Genomic DNA, 13,181 nt, shown 5'->3' on the forward strand with positions numbered 1-13,181 from the left:
GTACTTTCATTTCCTGTAGCTTTCTCAACCTACACAAACATAATTTAGTGACAATTTTTTATTATACATTCCGACAGCATCCTACAAAGTCCAATCATGAAAATACAAGCATGTGAAGAAAGTTATATGTGAGCTGGTTAGATGTTCACAGGAGGTGATCAATGAAGGATCATCAACACATGACAACCTGATAATGCTCCAAAATAAATTGCTAAATAATAGAAATTATCTTGTAACTAAATCGGGTGGGGATTTAACTTCTTTGGAAAACAAATCTTCAAACAACCGGCAAACAACATACAAGTTTGCTTGACATCAGCTCCTGCACTGTAAAACTAAATGATTATTTGTACACTGTTTTCAACAAAGTTTTTTGGTTCTAAGAAGTCACGAAATGTATCAGCTTGACCCACTACACTGGACTTGTATTTACAAGGAGACCTAAAGCAAGACAACTGCATGAAATAAAGCTCAGTACTCTTAAGTGACATAAATCATTAATAAGATTAAATTTACATTGACAAAAGGTTTTCACCAACTCTTGACTGACAACCTGTAGGTAATGATAGTGGTTTTTGACTACCTTCTGGTAATGTTACAGTGGTTTCTGACTACCTTTTTGTCATGGCAGAGGGTTTTATGCTATATTTTGGTACTGACAGTGGCTTGTGATGACATTTTGATAATGACAGCTAGTGGATTTTGGCTACCTTCTGGTAATGACAGTGGATTTTGACTACCTTCTGGTAATGACAGTGGTTTTGACTATATTTTGGTGCTGATAATGGCTTCTATCTAACTTTTAGTAATGCAATTGTTTTAACAACCTATTACAACCTATTACACATTGACAGCTAGTGCTTTCTTCTACATCATAGTGATGGCAGTAAATTTTGACTACCTTTTGGTAATAACAATGGTTTTTGACTACCTTCTGGCTCTTAATGGCTTTTGACTACCTTTTGGTTATGCAGTGGTTATGCTAGTGTTTTTAAGACTTCTGGTATTGAAATTGATCTTCCCTCTCTTTTAGTGCTATGTGGCTGACATTTAATTTTACAGTGGTTTCTGTGCAGACACTATCAAACAACAGAGCTGACTTACTTTTTGTTACATCTACAGCACTAGTTGTCTCTTTGTATTATATTAATAAGCATGTTAAATTTTTTCACATTCACTGTATTAACAAGCTGTCACTATCTATCTACCTTACATGCAAACTTGGCAGTAAAATATCTGTGTCTGCAATTAAACAAGTTGACCCCAAAATGTTCATGGAATTGCATATAGATAAAATCACTCTCCTGTTACAAATTTTATCTCCAAAACACATTACATAGTTTACTGCAATACATTTTGCAGCTGTTTATAGCACTCAGCCGTGTAGGAGGTGGACGGAAAAAGTTGAATTACAAAAAATCTATTTCTACCTAAATTATTTTTTTTAAAAGCCAAATTTTTTTTTCTATATTTAACATTTTTCTTTGTTTTCTATTTCAATCTTCATTAAGCTCTCCAGACTACAAGAGCAGATTAAAATAATACACATAAAAACCTTCCTGAAGTTTAAAGGTAAACAAGAGATAAAACACTAATTGACCATAAAACATTTTGGAATGATCAAGCAATTATTTTCATGGTATGTCTCCATATGTCACACACTTCTATCTAAACATAAGTTTTAAAGTTTAAAATTACCTTCATACAGTACAAGACGAATGTTTCTTGCCTGCCTAGCAGGGGAAAGTATACATTTGTCTGGGATAGAGCTAAGGGAAAGACCTTGTCTAAAATAGCCTTCACTTAGGTGAGGATAGTACTGGCACTATTATGACATCATAAACATAAAAAAAATGTCAGGAAATACCCAGATGTATTTGTCTCCATGGTCTATTTTGAACGTGACAGGCAAGAAAAATGATCTAACATGTCTACCTGTGTAAGATGGCTGTTTTCCCAACCCTCGGGACAGCATGGATAAAAAACCTCCCAATGCTCGGTTTTCCATTCCACGCTGTCCCTCGGGTAGGGAAAAACCCATCTTACATGTAGGAAGGCATATGATCCTTATAATCTTATATAGCTCAGATTCCTCAAATTAGTTAAGAACAAAGTCACAATTTTCTATAATGTACAAATATATATTAGAGCTGCTTAGATGTGCAATGCAATGTGAAAGGAAAGGCTTTCAATGCCAGAATACTAACATATCATAATGGCTGTCATCTGACAACAAATTTAGTTCATTACAAACAATTAAATTACAAATGAAGCTTGAAAAGACCTTAACAATTCCAAAAAATAGTGAATATCTGCAATATTAAACATTAATTTCTAGCAAAATCTAAATGAGTACATTCCATTGTTTTTAGTGTTACAAAATGTACTGATGTTCATACAATGGCACTTAGAAAACTGTCATTTCTGTCAAAATTAATGTTATATCTTATACACAAAACCAAGTTTATAATGAGGACTGGACAAAAAATGTAAATAAATTTTATCGGGGAAGTATATAAGGTGGATATTTTGTGTTCATGAAGCGGAAACTAAATGAAGCAGGTGCAAAGACGAGCGGCGACATTAAAATATCTGAATGTAAAAATACTGCCATAAGTAGATCTTAATACATCATGTACATAAAAAGTAAACACATAGATTGATTAAATCAGAGAAAACAAAGAACTGATGTTAGTCCTAGTTTACAGTGAAAATGACAATAGACACAATTAAAAAACATAACATATTTTCAACTTGACTGATATTTGATTTAAAGAAGAACTTTCAATACAAAACATGCATTGTTACAATTAAATAAATTTCAGTCTATCATTTTTTTAAATTTGAAATGGAATGGTGGTCAAAACTGGACCCAATGGAACATAACCCCTGTAAGAAGTCAAGTAATCTTATTTCTTTGTAAAAAATATATTTGTCAATATATATATATCTAGCTATATTCTTTCAAAAGACTTTGAAGCTATTCTGATGAAACTTGTTCACAGTTTGAGTGCACTAATGTCAATTATAGATGAAACATTGCCACTCTCTTGATTGAAGACACCAGCAATTCAAACATTAGTAAATAGACCTTTTATACAAATATAAACATCTCACAGTAAACATTTTCCCAGACCTGTGAAATACTGTAAAAGGACAAAGAACATTGAGCCAACAGTTGACAAACTTTCACAGCTTTTTCTGAAGGTAACAACAATTGACATCATAGGATTTGATCAGAAAATTGCCCCGCTGTCCCATAATTCACAAGTCATCTAGGAAACTTGCAATATGTTTTAGACAATGCTGTGACAAAGTTCCCCCGACCCTCTGATGTGTCTCCTAATAGAACAATCGTCTTCAAAATTTAATCAGCATTATTTGATTAACAAGATCAATAGAAAATTAGCAGTCCTGGTTCTCATGACTCGATATAATTGCTGCTGAGAACTGGACACAAATAAAGAGAATTTAAACACATTTTTAGTGAGGCTCATATGAAGTTAATTTTCACTTAATTAAAAGAAATAAAATCAATTAGTGTTACAAGATGTTGCAAAATCTGCGACCTTTGAGAATGATTATGACTCCCATCTTGTTAGGTTTCAGAGAAAATGGCTTAGATTATTATCAATTTTATTGAAACAGTATTAGAAATTGTCTGCGATTATTTACAATTCAGCTTTTAAAAGTAAAATCCTACCATGTGTTGTTGTATATCTTTATCATCAGCAAATCTTACTGATAAAATCAAATAATTGTTGACACTTTCAAAAAAACACATTATGGATTATAAGAAATGATATGTGACATTTAATTTGCCCTCTGTAAATTTCAAGAACACTGAAAAATATATTATAAAAAAAATTCAAAAGTTACATTTTATGGTTAAGAAAAAGAAATACTATGATAATAGGTTCAGCTAACAAAACCTTCAAGCAAAAAAATTCATGACTAACAGCTAAACAGTATCAAATTTCTCTGCTTATTTTGTCTTATCTAAAAACATCTCATCAAATATTTTAACATTTATTTAAAAAAATCTCCTGTCATGCACATTATATAAATTGCTCAATACAAGGTTTTTATAACAAAAATTAATGAAACAAAAATGTTGGCGGGAGTGAAAAGCGGCATTAGAATGTAATCTCTGACCCCTTGCATTAATTGTTTCCCCAATACGTTTATCTATGTTATGACTTTGACATCAAAGTAATGCACCCGTTTGCGGATGTACCGGGGATAGACTGAACAGATAACAAACAAAGAGACCAAAAAATGTAAATAAAGGATGACACGGTTAAATTAAGAAAACTAAAACAGAATATTTAATTTAATGTCTGTTCTAAAAAAAGAATCATTCCTCAGTAAAACTCTACATAATTTAAATTACAAATTTAATTCTGAAATTATTGAATCATTTATACATTACACAAATACAACCACATGAACTTCATTTTTATCTCATCTATTCTGTTGTTTTATTTCACTCAGCTATAACATTATGACAATATACAATTAACATCTGACAAAGAAAAAAGAATCTTTAACTACCTAATACCTAATTATTCATTTATTTGTGTTTTACAGCAAAGCTGCAGTTATTGACATGTCTATTAAGTTTGAGCCCTCAGAAACGGGCTCTTAACCTATCTTGTCTCTTAATACAACATAATTTGTTCTTAAATATCACACAAAACGAGCTCAAAATGTGGTGGTTCTTAATGCAAGAGGTCTCTTAGTAGATATGGTTTCTAAAGCAAGACTGACTGTAGTCCCAAACCCGATGATAGGGACTGAGAAATCCCATATCCTCATGATAGGGACTGAGAAAATCCCATATCCTCATGATAGGGACTGAGAAATCCCATATCCTCATGATAGGGACTGAGAAATCCCATATCCTCATGATAGGGACTGAGAAATCCCATATCCTCATGATAGGGACTGAGAAAATCCCATATCCTCATGATAGGGACTGAGAAATCCCATATCCTCATGATAGGGACTGAGAAATCCCATATCCTCATGACACAAAGGAAAAATCCCAGCATTATTATAAGGAGTAATCCCAATCTTCATGAATAGTCATAGAACAGTACGACATGGCCTAACAACTAACATGGACCTTATAGACCCAACCCCCACATATAGCAGTGCTCACAGAACCCCCACATATAGCAGTGCTCACAGTTATTATGTTGATATCAATACAAACTGCAATGTTAACCCCTGGTTCAAACCTTATAACACTGCATTACCAACCTGTTCTACAACATTTACATTTTTATGATGCGAAAACATGAAAAAAGTAATTAACATAATGTGGGTTTGAATAGTTTCATTATATATAACTGTACAAATTATGGAATTACACAAATATTACACTTTTTTGGTATGATCCTCTAATCACTAACACACTACATCATAAGAAAAAGGTAAACATTAATTTAGAATAAAGGCAAGTAAACTATAATATATACCGTAACACAGATATAAAACACAGCTTCAAAAGCAGAGTGATACAATTGCAATATATACTAAATTATACTTACATAAAACATAAACAAGCACATAAATCCGAACTGCTGCTCGAAAGTGCTCCATTTCTTTGTCCTTGTACTTAAATCCAATGCATCACTTTTTATTTTTCAAATAATATATTCTGTACTTTTATATAAAATATCACGTGTAAAGTTGTTCACTCTTTATCCATTGTGAAGTGTTGGTCCCTAAAGCACCATTATTTCAACGAGAAATCCTCCTTAGTTTTCACGAGATGAGACAACTGTGAACAACTGGTGCATGTATTATAAAACTGCAAACAAAATTCTCTCACATTAGTCACTGTGTTATAGGCAGCACTTAAATCTCTTAAACCACTTAAGTAACCATTTAATCTATATATATAATCTATGTACTCTTTCTGTTCAAAAGTACTGTCACTGTAATAATACTATCTCCACCCACAGTACATCACAACACTTTTCCAAACTTTTTCTGCATGTAGTAAAGAAGTTAAAGTTGATCTGCCTCACAGAGGAGCATGTCTGAATAAACACTGATCACAATCTGTGAAACTCAAGCCTTTCAGCAACCCCATTCCCACGCTTTTTACTAATCCACGCTAATATCCAATATCGCGCAATAACTTTTTGTTTTAAACCTTTAACAAATCCTGTTTTTTCTTCTTTAGAATATGCACACTGTCTTACTTTGTACCAAATCCTCTATATCCCAGGCGCTTTCTAATCTAATAACCTTATATATCCATAAACCCCTGTTAAATCTGAACACGACACCGAATACCTGTATTTGCTAATATTTAGAATCGTAAAAGGTAAGGTGGTTATTTGGTGATCTCTCTCCATCCTCCACTGACTTTGCTGTGTACAGGTAAACGATTCATGGCCATCAATGGTAGTAACTCTCCTTGACAGACAAACAAGCAGAAATCCATACCCCAGGCTATTTTGAAGATGTTACTGCATTCAACTATACTTTAAAGTATCAATTATGTAGGAAATAAAATAATCAAACAATAACAAAGATGCTCATCTGTTTGGTTTTTTTTTTTTCCAGATCAAAAATAATATACTGGCATATCTCTTTCAAATCAAAAATATTAAATCATACAACAAAAGGATTTTTAATGAAAATGTCAAGAGTTACCAAATCATTAAGGGTCTCTTGTCATCTGGTTATGATATACCTTAAACAGGTGTCAATGCTCTCATTATATATCTTTTAATACAAAATTAATTAAGATTATTAATAAAGGAAAGTAAAATTCAATAGTATTTATTTGAATAAAGATGACCAACATTTTGTCAAGTCTTTTTCAGTTGAGTAATAAGCATTCAAATTCAATTCAGCATATTTCAGTCAACAGTACTGTTACATATATAAGAATCTGTGCTTGCAAGATTTTCATGCATGAAGAACAACTTGAAGTGACAGTCTCAGGGATCTCTGAAACCACCTACCTTAAGACTAGACATTTGCATGAAGCTCCCCACCCCCCCCCCCCCCACCCCATTCCCCTACGTTATAGTCAGTGGTATAGTGATTAGCAGGTTGGACAACAACGCCAGTGATCCAGGTTTGATTCCCAGTTGTAGCTCATATCCTGTGTTCAGTGCTAGGTGTTCAACTCAAATTGGTACCATTTCCAGCAGTATAAACCTGGACTGGATGCTGGGGAGGTAAGTATGACAAGCGGCATAATTATGCTTGACTGGAAATTAATTGTTCAGTCCATTCAAGGTTTCATTTAGAAACATGACGTTCTTTTACCTGTTTTCCCCAGAAGAAGTTTAATATTATAATTATATATATATATCATATATTCTACTTGTTCAGTTTCAATTGCAGAAAGTATCAGTATCCTGGTGTCACACTTCTTAGATTTTATCCTCTCTGTTAAAATAAAAAAAAAAAAATGCATTTTGACCTACATAAAAAATTCTGATGTTAATTTTAAAAATATTTTGCTGTTTTATCATGACACAAAAAAATGCTTCAAAATAGGAAGAAAAAAGTTTAGGTCAAACATTTAAAAACTGGTGAATTTTGATATTGTAGTTCTTTTTTTTAAATTTAATTTATACTTCCTAGATAATATAAAGTGCTCTGTTGAAAACTTTTATTTCAGTTGTAGCAAATATCACTATATAAATCAGTCAGAAAAGTATGGGAACCTGAAACCTGATCTACTTAAATAGTTATTTGAAATTACCGACCCCTACCCCATTATTCATTTTACATCAGATTAAGGCAAAGGCCGGCAAAAAATAAGGGTGAAATTTTTTCGCAACAAGTAGAATCTCTTTGGTTAAATGGTACATTCTTAGCCGTATCTTTATGATTTAGCATTTATTTTAGGCATACATTTTGTTAGAAAGAAATATTCGAAGAAAAAGCTTTCAAAATGGAAGAAAAAATGTTTGTACATCTTAAAATATAGTTACCTAATACCTTTATTATAGTTACCTGATACCTGTATCATTTGCCTATTTAGAATTTACTGAAATTGAGATGTAGTATCCATGCAATGTTAAAAGAAAGTGATATTTTCAAAAAGAAAATGTGATTGTTTCATCTACCGAAATGTTCAGGATCAAATGTAGCAAAGAAATAATGCACCCTGGGAAGAACTGAGCATCATAACAATGCTCCTAACTATTTTGGGCTTCACACCCGCAAGGACTGTTAGAATGGCATTAATATCTTCAACAAAATGTGTACTGGATTTATATCATCTGATAAGCTTGTAAAATGCTGAGAAATTTGAAGAAAGTGCAAATATGCAGAAAATTCATATTTATAACAAGAGCACCGCCTTGCGGGTGCTGACGCTCATCTGATTTTTTTTTGTGTAATAGAAATATTGTCCCACCCGTGATTTTCTAAGTCTAAAAAGGGCCATCATTCTTGCAAAAAGCAGGATAGAGTTATGTTTCTTGATGTACAATGCCACTTATGATGGTGAAAAACTGTTGCAAGTTTTAAAGCAATAGCTTTGATAGTTTATGAGAAAAGTTGACTTAAACATAATACTCAACCAAGAAAATGATTTTCTAAGTCCAAAAGGGGCAATAATTATTGCAAAAATCAGGATGGAGTTATGTTGCTTGCTGTACAGGGTCAGCTTATGATGGTGAACAAGTGTTGCAAGTTTCAAAGCAATAGCTTTGATAGTTTAAGAGAAAAAGTTGACTTAAACATAAACTTAACCAAGAAATCTGATATTTTCTAAGTCCAAAAGGGGCCATAAATCTTGCAAAAAGCAGGATGGAGTTATGTTTCTTGCTGTACAGGGTCAACTTATGATGGTGAACAAGTGTTGCAAGTTTTTAAAGCAATAGCTTTGATAGTTTAGGATAAAAGCTGACCTAAACATAAAACTTAACCAAGAAATCTGATATTTTCTAAGTCCAAAAGGGGCCATAAATCTTGCAAAAAGCAAGATGGAGTTATGTTTCTTGCTATACAGGGTCAGCTTATGATGGTGAACAAGTATTCCAAGTTTCAAAGCAATAGCTTTGATAGTTTAGGAGAAAAGTTGACCTAAACATAAAACTTAACCAAGAAATCTGATATTTTCTAAGTACAAAAGGGGCCATAAATCTTGCAAAAAGCAAGATGGAGTTATGTTTCTTGCTATACAGGGTCAGCTTATGATGGTGAACAAGTATTCCAAGTTTCAAAGCAATAGCTTTGATAGTTTAGGAGAAAAGCTGACCTAAACATAAAACTTAACCAGGCAACGCCGACGCCGACGCCGACAACCGCTCAAGTGATGACAATAACTCATCATTTTTTTTCAAAAAATCAGATGAGCTAAAAAAATCAACATGTTTTAGTTTCAAAGTTTTCAATCAAATCCCTGCAGTTTAACTGGCAGTTTTCTGCATTTCCTTTAGAATTTTTTTACATTTTCACAATTTTCTGCAAATTCTAAATACTCTGAAAAAAACATTCTCACCTACAGACAAAGCTTTTTCTTTTTATTATTCTGAAATCTCCACTTAGCATTTTCTCCAACTTGGAATTAAATTTAGTGAGAAAAAAATGTGTTTGTGCATTTTGTAATGAAGACTGACCAGGAGTTACAAGCTAACCAACATACGATACTTAGATCAGTAATCAGACCTAGTAACCAACACACAATACTGATGACATACCAGCAACCTGGCTGGACCTGTCACAGACACACACAATACTGGTGACATACCAGCAACCTGGCTGGACCTGCCATAGACACACACAATACTGGTGACATACCAGCAACCTGGCTGGACCTGTCATAGACACACACAATACTGATGACATACCAGCAACCTGGCTGGACCTGTCACAGACACACACAATACTGATGACATACCAGCAACCTGGCTGGACCTGTCACAGACACACACAATACTGGTGACATACCAGCAACCTGGCTGGACCTGCCATAGACACACACAATACTGGTGACATACCAGCAACCTGGCTGGACCTGTCATAGACACACACAATACTGATGACATACCAGCAACCTGGCTGGACCTGTCACAGACACACACAATACTGATGACATACCAGCAACCTGGCTGGACCTGTCACAGACACACACAATACTGATGACATACCAGCAACCTGGCTGGACCTGTCACAGACACACACAATACTGATGACATACCAGCAACCTGGATGGACCTGCCATAGACACACACAATACTGGTGACATACCAGCAACCTGGCTGGACCTGTCATAGACACACACAATACTGATGACATACCAGCAACCTGGCTGGACCTGTCACACACAATACAGATGACATACCAGCAACCTGGCTGGACCTACAGTCACACACAATACAGATGACATACCAGCAACCTGGCTGGACCTACAGTCACACACAATACAGATGACATACCAGCAACCTGGCTGGACCTACAGTCACACACAATACAGATGACATACCAGCAACCTGGCTGGACCTACAGTCACACACAATACAGATGACATACCAGCAACCTGGCTGGACCTACAGTCACACACAATACAGATGACATACCAGCAACCTGGCTGGACCTACAGTCACACACAATACTGATGACATACCAGCAACCTGGCTGGACCTGTCACACACAATACAGATGACATACCAGCAACCTGGCTGGACCTACAGTCACACACAATACAGATGACATACCAGCAACCTGGCTGGACCTACAGTCACACACAATACAGATGACATACCAGCAACCTGGCTGGACCTACAGTCACACACAATACTGATGACATACCAGCAACCTGGCTGGACCTACAGTCACACACAATACTGATGACATACCAGCAACCTGGCTGAACCTACAGTCACACACAATACTGATGACATACCAGCAACCTGGATGGACCTACAGTCACACACAATACAGATGACATACCAGCAACCTGGCTGAACCTACAGTCACACACAATACAGATGACATACCAGCAACCTGGCTGGACCTACAGTCACACACAATACAGATGACATACCAGCAACCTGGCTGAACCTACAGTCACACACAATACTGATGACATACCAGCGACCTGGCTGGACCTACAGACACACACAATACTGATGACATACCAGCAACCTGGCTGGACCTACAGTCACACACAATACAGATGACATACCAGCAACCTGGCTGAACCTACAGTCACACACAATACTGATGACATACCAGCGACCTGGCTGGACCTACAGTCACACACAATACTGATGACATACCAGCAACCTGGCTGGACCTACAGACACACACAATACTGATGACATACCAGCAACCTGGCTGGACCTGTCACAGACACACACAATACTGGTGACATACCAGCAACCTGGCTGGACCTACAGTCACACACAATACTGATGACATACCAGCGACCTGGCTGGACCTACAGTCACACACAATACTGATGACATACCAGCGACCTGGCTGGACCTACAGTCACACACAATACTGATGACATACCAGCAACCTGGCTGGACCTACAGACACACACAATACTGGTGACATACCAGCAACCTGGCTGGACCTACAGACACACACAATACTGGTGACATACCAGCAACCTGGCTGGACCTACAGTCACACACAATACTGATGACATACCAGCAACCTGGCTGGACCTACAGACACACACAATACTGGTGACATACCAGCAACCTGGCTGGACCTGTCACAGACACACACAATACTGATGACATACCAGCAACCTGGCTGGACCTGTCACAGACACACACAATACTGATGACATACCAGCAACCTGGCTGGACCTGTCACAGACACACACAATACTGATGACATACCAGCAACCTGGCTGGACCTGTCACACACAATACTGATGACATACCAGCAACCTGGCTGGACCTGTCACACACAATACTGATGACATACCAGCAACCTGGATGGACCTGTCACAGACACACACAATACTGATGACATACCAGCAACCTGGCTGGACCTGTCACAGACACACACAATACTGATGACATACCAGCAACCTGGCTGGACCTACAGTCACACACAATACTGATGACATACCAGCAACCTGGCTGGACCTGTCATAGACACACACAATACTGATGACATACCAGCAACCTGGCTGGACCTACAGTCACACACAATACTGATGACATACCAGCAACCTGGCTGGACCTGTCATAGACACACACAATACTGATGACATACCAGCGACCTGGATGGACCTGTCATAGACACACACAATACTGATGACATACCAGCAACCTGGCTGGACCTGTCATAGACACACACAATACTGATGACATACCAGCAACCTGGCTGGACCTACAGTCACACACAATACTGATGACATACCAGCAACCTGGCTGGACCTGTCACAGACACACACAATACTGATGACATACCAGCAACCTGGCTGGACCTACAGTCACACACAATACTGATGACATACCAGCAACCTGGCTGGACCTGTCATAGACACACACAATACTGATGACATACCAGCAACCTGGCTGGACCTACAGTCACACACAATACTGATGACATACCAGCAACCTGGCTGGACCTGTCATAGACACACACAATACTGATGACATACCAGCAACCTGGCTGGACCTGTCATAGACACACACAATACTGATGACATACCAGCAACCTGGCTGGACCTGTCACAGTCACACACAATACTGATGACATACCAGCAACCTGGCTGGACCTGTCACAGACACACACAATACTGATGACATACCAGCAACCTGGATGGACCTGTCACAGACACACACAATACTGATGACATACCAGCAACCTGGCTGGACCTACAGTCACACACAATACTGATGACATACCAGCAACCTGGCTGAACCTGTCACAGACACACACAATACTGATGACATACCAGCAACCTGGCTGGACCTACAGTCACACACAATACTGATGACATACCAGCAACCTGGATGGACCTGTCACAGACACACACAATACTGATGACATACCAGCAACCTGGCTGAACCTGTCACAGACACACACAATACTGATGACATACCAGCAACCTGGCTGGACCTACAGTCACACACAATACTGATGACATACCAGCAACCTGGATGGACCTGTCACAGACACACACAATACTGATGACATACCAGCAACCTGGCTGAACCTGTAAC

General features: G+C 37.1%; 1 protein-coding gene across 3 annotated transcripts in view; it reads right to left on the bottom strand.

Annotated features, from left to right (window-relative positions):
• Positions 1–13,181, bottom strand: part of LOC123554756 (neurogenic locus notch homolog protein 1-like) — a 148,812-nt gene that overhangs the window by 43,470 nt on the left and 92,161 nt on the right. The window contains exon 1 of one of the 3 annotated variants that reach the window (XM_053525278.1): positions 5,556–6,305. The exons of the other annotated variants lie outside the window; for them this stretch is intronic. Within the exon in view, the coding sequence (XP_053381253.1) occupies positions 5,556–5,607 (52 nt within the window). The 5' untranslated portion in view covers positions 5,608–6,305. Of the gene's footprint in view, positions 1–5,555; positions 6,306–13,181 lie in introns of those variants that run through there. 3 annotated transcript variants of the gene reach the window in all.

The sequence above is a fragment of the Mercenaria mercenaria genome, chromosome 15, assembly GCF_021730395.1.
Source record: "Mercenaria mercenaria strain notata chromosome 15, MADL_Memer_1, whole genome shotgun sequence".
NCBI lineage: Eukaryota > Metazoa > Mollusca > Bivalvia > Venerida > Veneridae > Mercenaria > Mercenaria mercenaria.